This window comes from Vespa crabro, chromosome 15 (assembly GCF_910589235.1).
Source record: "Vespa crabro chromosome 15, iyVesCrab1.2, whole genome shotgun sequence".
Lineage (NCBI taxonomy): Eukaryota > Metazoa > Arthropoda > Insecta > Hymenoptera > Vespidae > Vespa > Vespa crabro.
Window position 1 is genome coordinate 1,682,501 of NC_060969.1, and position 10,000 is coordinate 1,692,500.

Here is a 10,000-nt window from a genome sequence, read left to right on the forward strand (position 1 = left end):
TAAAATTTGTGTATAATTTACTTATTTTTTCTTTTTTTTTTTTTTCTAAGAGTCCAATAATCAAAAATAATGCAACGAAAGTGCATATATGTATTACGGGTTAGAAAAAATTTTCAAACGTAAATATCACACATGTCATTCCGTTTTATTTATTTATTCTCTCTCTCTCTTCCCCTCCCCCTCGCCAGCATTTTCTCGTTCCCCCTTCGCGTAAATTTTTCATTAAAATTGAAAATTTTATTGAGCAAACGTAGTTAAGAATGATAGGTTAGGATCGTACGAGAACGAAATTAGATTCTAAATACTTGGCGAGCAACGAGATTCTTTTTTCTTTTTTTTTTTTTTTTTTTTTTTTATAATCAGAGCGAGAAATAGAGAGAGAAAAAGAGAGAGATAGGTTTAGAATTAGGATAAACCGAACTAACTCGAGAGAGTCGAATATCTGTATCCCGAAAATGCGTTCACGTGCAGAGCAAGGATGCTTAGAAGCGCCTTAACGTCTGCAAACGATATTCCTCGATAGAGTTTCGTTAGAAAGTATGTTTCTCACTTTCCAACCGCTTTCTAAAAATGTGAAAAGAACAATGATGAGCGCGCCTATTCCGCGATTCGTCTTCTAACGACGGTTAATTATTTTTACTTGAGACCAAGTAATCGTGCGAGTAACGATTCGAGGCTAATTAAAATAAAGACGGACAAAAATTGACCGATTAAATTGTTTTAACTGGTCTGGAAAAATTGAGGGAAAGAAAAAGGAAAAAAAAAAAGAAAAAGAATAGAAAAAAAATAAAGAAAATAAAAATGGGAAAAAAAATCGTCGAGTTAAAAAGTTTCAAAAAATATTTACGACGTTCCGACACATATATATATATATATATATATATATATATATATATATATATATATATATATATATATATATATGATACTTTTCGAATATAAGAATTCGATTATAATAACATTAAAAAAGTAAGTACGTATATAAGTTACGTTGGTTATGAGTATAATGAAGTTTGCCTTCAAAGGCTATCTCTCATGAGTACCTCTGTATTTGTACAAAATGTGAAGTAGTCGCAAAATCATATATTCCTATAATAAGCATATATATATATATATATATATATATATATATATATATATATATATATATATATATGTATATATATATATGTCTCTACGGAACGTACGACGTTACGACACGGCTGTAAATTAGAAGAATTGGGCCAGCACACGTTCGACCGTGCTCTCGTATTGCGCCCATGTGAGGAATAAATGCGTAAGCTTGGGCGTTCGTTCGCGTGCCCGCGCACCAACGCTTCTTTTTTTGCAACTCGCGAATGACGACGACGACGACGACAACGACGACGACGACGAAGACGACGACGACGAGTCGCAATTATTGCTAACACGGATGTCTGCTCGCGATTCACGGGGCCTTGGCCGGTTTCCCTTTCAGAACGCGGAGGGTCGACAAGTCTTGAATTCTACTTCTTCATTCGTTTGCTTGTATACGCGCGCCTGAGATTAATAGAATAAGTTAGTAACGCCGTTGAAACAATCACACGATTTCTATTTTCTTTGGGATACATGGATAACTGAAAATTAACTATCAGTTATCGATAAAAGTTCATTTCATAAATCTTTCATTAACCATTCGAGTTGATTACCGACAGAAAGTACAGTCTTACCGACTGACGATACTATATTACCGACGGAGTCTTACCGACGCATTAAACTTTTATCATTACCAGAGGGCGCTTATATATATATATTGGCGCGTTATTATACATTACTATTACATATAATGATTTTAGATTATAACGATTATATATTTGTTTTATTTCGTCCTACCTTTGCTCGTTTCGTGTTGAATATTTTCCGTCTTTATCTCCGCCCTCGTTGCATAAGGGATAGTCGTTGGAGATGCTTGGGACGATGGTGCGGCTAATTTTTCTAAACGAACGAATGAATTAATCGAATTAATTATAATTCTTTTAATTATAAATATACGTATAGATCGAGAAATGAAAAATTTTTCTTTAAATTTACATACCCGCTAATAAAGGATTCGCCGCAGCGATGTTGTACCTTTGCCGCCTACAGGAATTCGTAAGAGGTGTCGTGGTAGAACTTGGTTGACTGGCCTCGGCCAAATCCGCTTGCAATTCTCGAAGAAATGTATCTAACGTATCGAAGGGTTCTTCCCCGGTAACATTGGACATACCTTCGCCTTCTTCCGTCGGTACATTAGGTGCAGCTGGGGTACCAACTAACGCGCTTAACTCCATTGCAGAAAACTCGACCGATTGACCAGTACTACTTTCCTGGTAACAGAATACCGTTCATCGAGTGCTGCCCTCTTAAACATTGACTTTCAATTAAATTGCCAATTCAATTAAATTTACTTTTTTTAAAAAATTTAAATATTTTATAATATAATGTTGAATGAATTTTATAATAGAACGATATGAACACTTTTTTTTTTGTTTTTTCTTTTTTTTTTTAATTCTAATAATGTTCTTTAATTTTAATATTTTTTATCAACAAATTTTGTTTTCATCTATATATTATATAATTAATGTTAATAGATCTTTTTTTTTTGTAGTCTGAAAAAGAAATTATTAAGGAGAAGAAAAAAAAAGGATAATAAATAAAAGATAATAAAAAGTAAAAAATAGTAATAATAATAATAATGATAATAATAGTGTTCTAACCTGAAGGCATTGAGTTAAGTCGACCATCTTTCCATCATTGTCAGGGCACCAAAGTAATTCGTCGTCTATGAAGGGCATGTTTGACTCCTCCTTGGGTACTAGGGTGGAGGTTAGCGTGAGGGTTTGCGATACGGGGACCGGCATCGGGACCCGTACGCTGCGGCGGGGCCTCTTTAGCCACCCCCGCGCCTTCTATCATCCAAAACCACCCTCCTCGATACTTCCCCACCTTACGTCCCTTTTCTTTCCTTATCTTTGCCACTCCAAAGGAACGGCAAATATTTTTTTTCTCCAATGCGATTTATAACACCTGCAATAACCGATATATATATATATATATATATATATATATATATATTTTATCTAAATAATCCATTATTAATAATAATTCAAATTATCCTAATTACATCAGAAATATATTTTCTAATCAAACTTTTTAAAATAAATTTAACAACACGTTACATACGTAAGCAAGTATTTTCTATGTACCGTACGTATGTACGAACGAGTACGTGAGATAAATTAATAATAATTGAAGAGAGAAAGAAAGAAAGAAAGAAAGAATGAAAGAAAAGAAAAGAAAAAAAGAAAAAAGAAAAAAAGAAAGAAAGAAAAAAACAAAAACGAAAAAAATCAACGAATCGATCTACTTTCCCCTTTGATATTTCCATATCTCGAGACCAACGTACGTGGATAACCTAAAGGCAAGAGAAACAACGACTCTGATGAAAGTCTTAAGAGCATTGATTGTGCGATTTTCCAATTAAGGTAACAGTCTTATCGTGTCAGTCCTTCTCTTTTTCTCTGCCTCTCCCCTCTCTCTATCTCTATCTCTATCTCTATTTCTATCTCTATCTCTACTCTTTCTCTCTCTCTCTCTCTCTCTCTCTCTCTCTCTCTCTCTTTCTCTTTCTACTCGTAATTACATACGGGAACGAGTAAGTACTTTCTCTCGAGGCTCTCATAGGAATACTACCGAACGTTTCGCTCGGAGAATCGTCAATATATAAAATCCGTGCGAATTATGCGCATCATACTTATGTATGTACATACCTATCTACAGAAATATGTATATACGTTACATACAATTATATATATATATATATATATATATATGTATGTATATATATATATATATATACGTATATTATACGTTTCTTTCAAATTGAAAAAGTAAAGGAAAGAAAAGAGAAAAAGAAAAATAATGAAAAAGAGGATAAAAAATAAAAAGGAAAAAGAAGAAGAAGAAGAAGAAGAAGAAAGAGGAAAAAAATATAAAGTTCACAAGCTACGTACATAACGATGAGATTATTTGAATTTGCCCGAAAGGCAAATGTAACGAAAGTTAACGATCATTGGCGGGAAACTCTTCTAATTCGTCGTTTATAGAAAGAGAGACTTACGTATATATATATATAATATATACATACATACATAAAAAAGGATCAACGACGATACAAGCAAGAATAGTGAAAAAGTCAACGGGAAGAGTTGATGGGATAGGGGCCGGGGGAGGGGATAAAGAGAAAGAGAGAGAGAGAGAGAGAGAGAGAGAGAGAGATAAATAGATAGAGAGAGAGAGAGAGAGAGGGTGGAGACGAGGTAAACTCTCTCGGACGAGAGCGTTCGAGCATTGGCATTTCCATGAAAGTGAAAACACATTTGCACGAGTGAAAACTTTCTTTCTGTCCTCTCTTTGCAGGTTGTGTTTCACTTCCTGTGCGCGCGTAACCTCCACTCGCGCATCGATGGCAGCTAACGGCGGCAATGACGGCGGCGATGGTGGCGGTGGTGAAGGTGGCGGAGGCGGCGGCTATTTACTTGCTTACTTGCTTACTTGTCTACCTGCTTGTTTGTTTGCCTTGCCTTGCCTTGCCTTGCCTTGCCTTGCCTCTCCCTTAGACACGCATTTCTATGCAGCTTCTAACTGAAGGTGCGCACGAACTGTGTCTTTACGTAATTCTCATAGCCCGCGAAAGAAAGTTTCTCTATTCGTTCTGCTAAGAGGTTAACATCCTAACTCCCCCCTCCCCCTACCCCACCCCCTCCCCTCATCACCAATCATCGCAACGCAAAAATCTTTTTCCTATCTCCTTATTCTCCTTACCCCACTTCCCCCGATCCATCATCAACCATTACTATCCTCCACTTCTCCCCCTTTTGCCTAATACCTTCTTAATATAATGTTACTTTCTTTTATTGGATTTATATACGACATTTATTTACGTATATATATGTATTTATATTCTGTATTGTATATATATATATATATATATATATTTATAAATCTATATATAGTCATATATATATATGTATGTATGTATATATATATATATATGGTCATTATCCAGCGAAATCGAGTTGAAAGCATTCTACCGAAAACAATGTGAGAACGAAGAGTGAAAGATTATTAAAATTCACGGCCCGTTTCAAAATCAGATATTTATTAATTCTTTCGATCCAAGAACTTCCGTATTAATTTGTATTAAAAGTTTCCTATATATATATATTTCTTTTCTCGGGCGATAAATTATTACGAGGTATATATATATGTATATATATATTATATACTCATTATGTTTGATATATATGAATGTATATGTGTATATATATATATATATATATTTATGTATTATATGCGTACATAAAATTTGATGTATAACTAGGTACATAACTTATATACATATATATGTATAATAAGATGTATACATGTATATGTGTATACATAAAAAAAATATAATTTAATATCGTTAAATTTATTTATAGAAGAGAAAGAGTATTACTTTTAACTTTCAAAATTAGTGTACTTTCATTTATTTAAAAAAAAGAAAAAAAGAAAAAGAAAAAAAGTAGAAAAGAAAAGAAAAAGGATTCATATTACGCGCCATGCCGGAGCTAAAGCTACAGCGGCAAGAGCAGACGACGTGAGAGTAGTTTGCAAGATGGCGGACGACGATAACAGCTCGACGTCCGACGATAGTCTTGATTTTAATAGCGACAAATTCGATCCGATTAAAGCTTTATACTCGAATAAAATACGTTTACCTTCTGCTTGCGCGCCTATTTACGACAATGTGTGCATGTTCGAAAGTCGTATGAAAAATCCTGCGCGTGTTAAAAAAATATCTCAAGTATGTATGTAACGAGAATCGAAACGAAATTATAAGAAGATTTTCCCTTCTCTCTCTTTCTCACTTTCTCTCTCTCTCTCTCTCTCTCTCTTTCTTTTTCATTTTTTCAAATTTCTTTTTCTATATCTCTTTCTTTTTCTTTTCTTTTCCTTCGACGTTTCAGACAGGAAACGATGTTGTCAAGGCAAAGGAATACTCAAAGCAACGGTTTATCTCAAGTCAAGGTAAGTTTCTATTATTTTCCTGTTATATTATTTTCTATCATTCCTTTATGTTAACCTAACCTACGACGACAATGTCACTTTCTCTCATCTCTCTCTCTCTCTTTCTCTCTCTTTTTTCTCTCTCTCTTTTTTTCTATGCCGAAGGACTCTGAAGCACGTCGAGACTTGAATACCTTTCTACGATGATGGGTGGCGCCACCTTCGATATCGATGCTATGAACGTTTCACGACAGATGACGCTCGTCTCTTCGTTTATCTATCTATCCTTTTCTCTTTCTCTCTTTCTTTCTCTCTCTCTCTCTCTCTCTCTCTCTCTCTCTCATACACACTCTCGGCAGCTTCATTCATGACAAACTCGGAAGGCGATATCGAATTTCAACGCGGCACGTGCTCGCCAAGTTTTAAAATCGAACGCATTGATGTACATACGCCATGAAATTCATGCGCACTAAACTTATCGATAACGAACGAATTCTTTTCTATATATATATATATATATTTATATTAAGTATTTCATATTAGAACAAGAAAATTAATGGACTTTGCACGAAGATTGAAATAAGTTCAATGATAGATGATTGATCAATGTAAAAAATATATTCTCTTGATGGTTACGAAGTAACATTTTGTACATATGTACATACTTACATCATACTTATATACATACATGCATACATATATGCATACATACATACTCATTCTGAATTTATTCGAACTATAATGCAGTTTTTTTTTAAAAAGAAGTCTACGAACAACAACAACAAAAAAAAAAAGATAAACAGGAAAAAAATCAGCAGAAATAAAATAATATAAATTCGCCCTCGAATGTCGTCATTATTATCGATTATGCCGTAAGTAAGTAAGTATTTAAAGACGAATATATTTTATTATAATAATCGAACGACTTTCCCATCTCATCAGTACGTACTATACGTACATACAAATGATGGCGGTAACAGCAAGCCTGACGATAGTGGCACACATTATTTACGAGACATGCACGCACACACCGTCGAAGGTCCTGGACAGTCTGCCTTGATGTACGTCGCATATATACACACACATATATATATATATATATATATATATATATATATATATATATACAAAGATGTATGCATGTACATAAATAGATGCATAGATATATACATATATATATATATAGCATATGCATGCTTTTACATATATATATATATATATAAGCATGCATATGTTATATATATAGACGCCTGGAATTTGACCTCCGTCGAAAAGTGCGTCAACTCGTTAGAAGTCACGGCGTTTTCATTGTTCCTTTTTATATAAAAAGAACGACATCTACCATCCTTTTTCACCCGGCTTAAAGCGTTGTTACGCACGCGTTCCGTTCGCAAGATAGATATCGCGCAATTATATATTTATGTATGTATGTATCTATATGTACGTACTTATATTTCAAATTACTAAGCACTAAGAACTTTATTTGTTTGTTTATTTCTACTTTTTCTTTTTCTTTCGCATCCATCCGTATAGCTATTTACGCAAAACATAACATTATTTCTCTCCCACTTTTCAACAAATTTTATTCATGTATTATTCTCTTTCTCTCTTCCTCTACCCCCTCTTCTTTCTCTCTCTCTCTCTCTCTCTCTCTATGAATCACGCATGCATTAACATATGCATTTACTAAGGAAACATTTCGTTCGAAATCGTTTTGCTCGTTCGTTTTTCTTTTCATTTATTTTCTGCATTAATTCATTGAAGAAGAAAAAAAGAAAAGAAAAGAAGAAAAGAAAAAACAAAGAAAGAGAAAAAAAAAGAAAAGAAAAGAGAACAGAAAATGGCGGGAAACGTATATATTATATATATATACATATATATATATATATACGTACGTATATAGATATAGAATACCTAGTAATATTAAAAAAAAAAGAAAAAAGAAATAAATAAATTCGAAGAAAGTTCTCAGAGTAGTGGTTTTATTATACGGATATACTCGAATGAAATCAGCAAATACGTCTATGCGTCTTATTCTCTCTCTCTCTCTCTCCCTCCCCCTCCCTCCCTTTCTCTCTCGCTCTCTCTCTCTCTCTCTCTCTCTGTCTGTCTGTCTTTTTGTCTCCGTCTCTCTCAACTTTTCCTTCTCCTCTTTCTCTCTTTCTCGTCATCCTCATCCTCATCCCTTTTCGTCGTACTCTTAGAGAACGTGCGCGGCGCGTTCTTCTTCTAACCACCGAGGGTATATATCTATTGGCCGGCAGCCAATTACACGAGGCAGCCGATAAATCACGGATCCCTGACCCAGTGCAGTTTTATATTTACGGAGGACGGTGGTGTTTGCGCCTGTGTGCGATAGAGGCACGCGCGCACGACGCTGACACTCGACTGGCGTTATCTCTCTTTCTTTCTCTCTCTTTCTTTCTCTTTCTCTCTCTCTCTCTCTCTCTCTCTCTCTTTTCCTCTCTCAGCGATGTTCTCTCGAGTGCACGGAGCAACGGAGATGGGTGAACACGAAGAAGGAAAAGGAGAGAGAGAGAGAGAGAGAAAGAGAGAGAGATAGATAGGTCGGCTTCTCTTACAAAAGGGGTGAGAGAAAGAGAAAGAGAGAGAGAGAGAGGAAGAGGGAGAGAGAGAGAGAGGGAGGGAGAAGGAACGGTCGCGAGTGTACGAGTTGCACACGAGGTGGGATGCCTCTCCGACGAGCACGTATATATATATATATATATGTATATGTATAAGGATATATATATATATGTATATACATGTATGTATGTATATATATATATATATATATATACGTACGTAGTGCAGCACTTGTTGCGCCCGGGCGTCGACCTCGGACTCCGAACCCGAAGCTCCACGCCTCGGACTGCGCTCTCGTCTTCTTCTAGACCGAAAATTTTGCCACGCGCCATATACATATACATATCTCTATCGTTGGAAGACATTAAAAAAGAGAAAAGAGAAAACTAAGAAAAAAAAATTTGGTCAATGAAATTGTTCTCAATCGTTCATCAATCGAAGATATTTTATCCAATCGTATTTGTTTCTGTTTTTTTTTTTTTACTTTATATATATATATATATATATATATATATATATTTTTTTTTTTTCTTTTGGCTTTTTCTTTTACATACATTTATTTTATATTGCGTATAGAAGCAAATCGTATTCTGCGAGAGATCATGTAAATTTTGTTCTCTTATCTTTCTGATCTTGTTTCAATCTCAATGGACATTCATATGTTTAATAATACATTATTTATATTAATTATATATAACTTATATATATATATATAATAATTATATGTATATATATATATATATATATTTAACTATTATAATTATTTATAATAATTCATACCCATAATAATTATGAATATTACATATATTAAATAATAATAATAATAACATTTACGAAGAGAGAGAGAGAGAGAGAGAGAGAGAGAGAGAGAGAGAGAGAGAGAGAGAGAGAGAGAGATAGAGAGAAAGAGAAAGAGATATTGATCGTAATGAAACGAATAAAAAGATAAATTTGTAGATTGATTGATCGATGGATCATCGAAACTAAGTTTACCGGAGAGTTGTTTCATTCTTGGAATTCCTGATAATCTCCAGAGCGAAACTCGAGCCGAGTAAGTGCGATTCCTCTGCCACCACCTCGACCACCCCCTTCATCTCCACCTCCATCTCTTCCTCCACCTACTCCACCTTCACCTCCCTCTTCTTCTTATTCTTCGTCTTCTTCTTCTTCTTCTTCGTTTCGTAGTACGTATATAGGAGAGAGGTCTGGCCTCCGCCAGAGAGATTTCTTCCTGACCTGACGCAACGTGACATACTTTTGCCTTTACGTCGTCGCGACGATTCCTGAAACACGTCACAGTCACGACGACTACGACGACGATGACTACGACGACGATGACTACGACGACGATAACGACGAAGACGAA

The 10,000-nt window shown here is 34.8% G+C and overlaps 2 protein-coding genes across 4 annotated transcripts in view; one reads left to right on the plus strand and one right to left on the minus strand.

Annotated features, from left to right (window-relative positions):
• The window catches only part of LOC124429426 (ecdysone-induced protein 74EF-like), a 238,898-nt gene that overhangs the window by 152,964 nt on the left and 75,934 nt on the right, over positions 1-10,000 (minus strand). For all 3 annotated transcript variants that reach the window (XM_046974692.1, XM_046974690.1, XM_046974693.1), the window contains exons 2-4: positions 2,715-3,024; positions 2,054-2,324; positions 1,852-1,953 (exon numbers count right to left, since the gene is read on the minus strand). In XM_046974692.1, the coding sequence (XP_046830648.1) occupies positions 1,852-1,953; positions 2,054-2,324; positions 2,715-2,858 (517 nt within the window). In that variant the 5' untranslated portion in view covers positions 2,859-3,024. The remainder of the gene's footprint in view (positions 1-1,851; positions 1,954-2,053; positions 2,325-2,714; positions 3,025-10,000) is intronic.
• LOC124429428 (U7 snRNA-associated Sm-like protein LSm11) overlaps positions 5,657-10,000 on the plus strand; it is a 33,082-nt gene continuing 28,738 nt past the window's right edge. Inside the window, exons 1-2 of the mRNA XM_046974698.1 lie at positions 5,657-5,845; positions 6,009-6,069. Coding sequence (XP_046830654.1) covers positions 5,657-5,845; positions 6,009-6,069 — 250 coding nt within the window. The remainder of the gene's footprint in view (positions 5,846-6,008; positions 6,070-10,000) is intronic.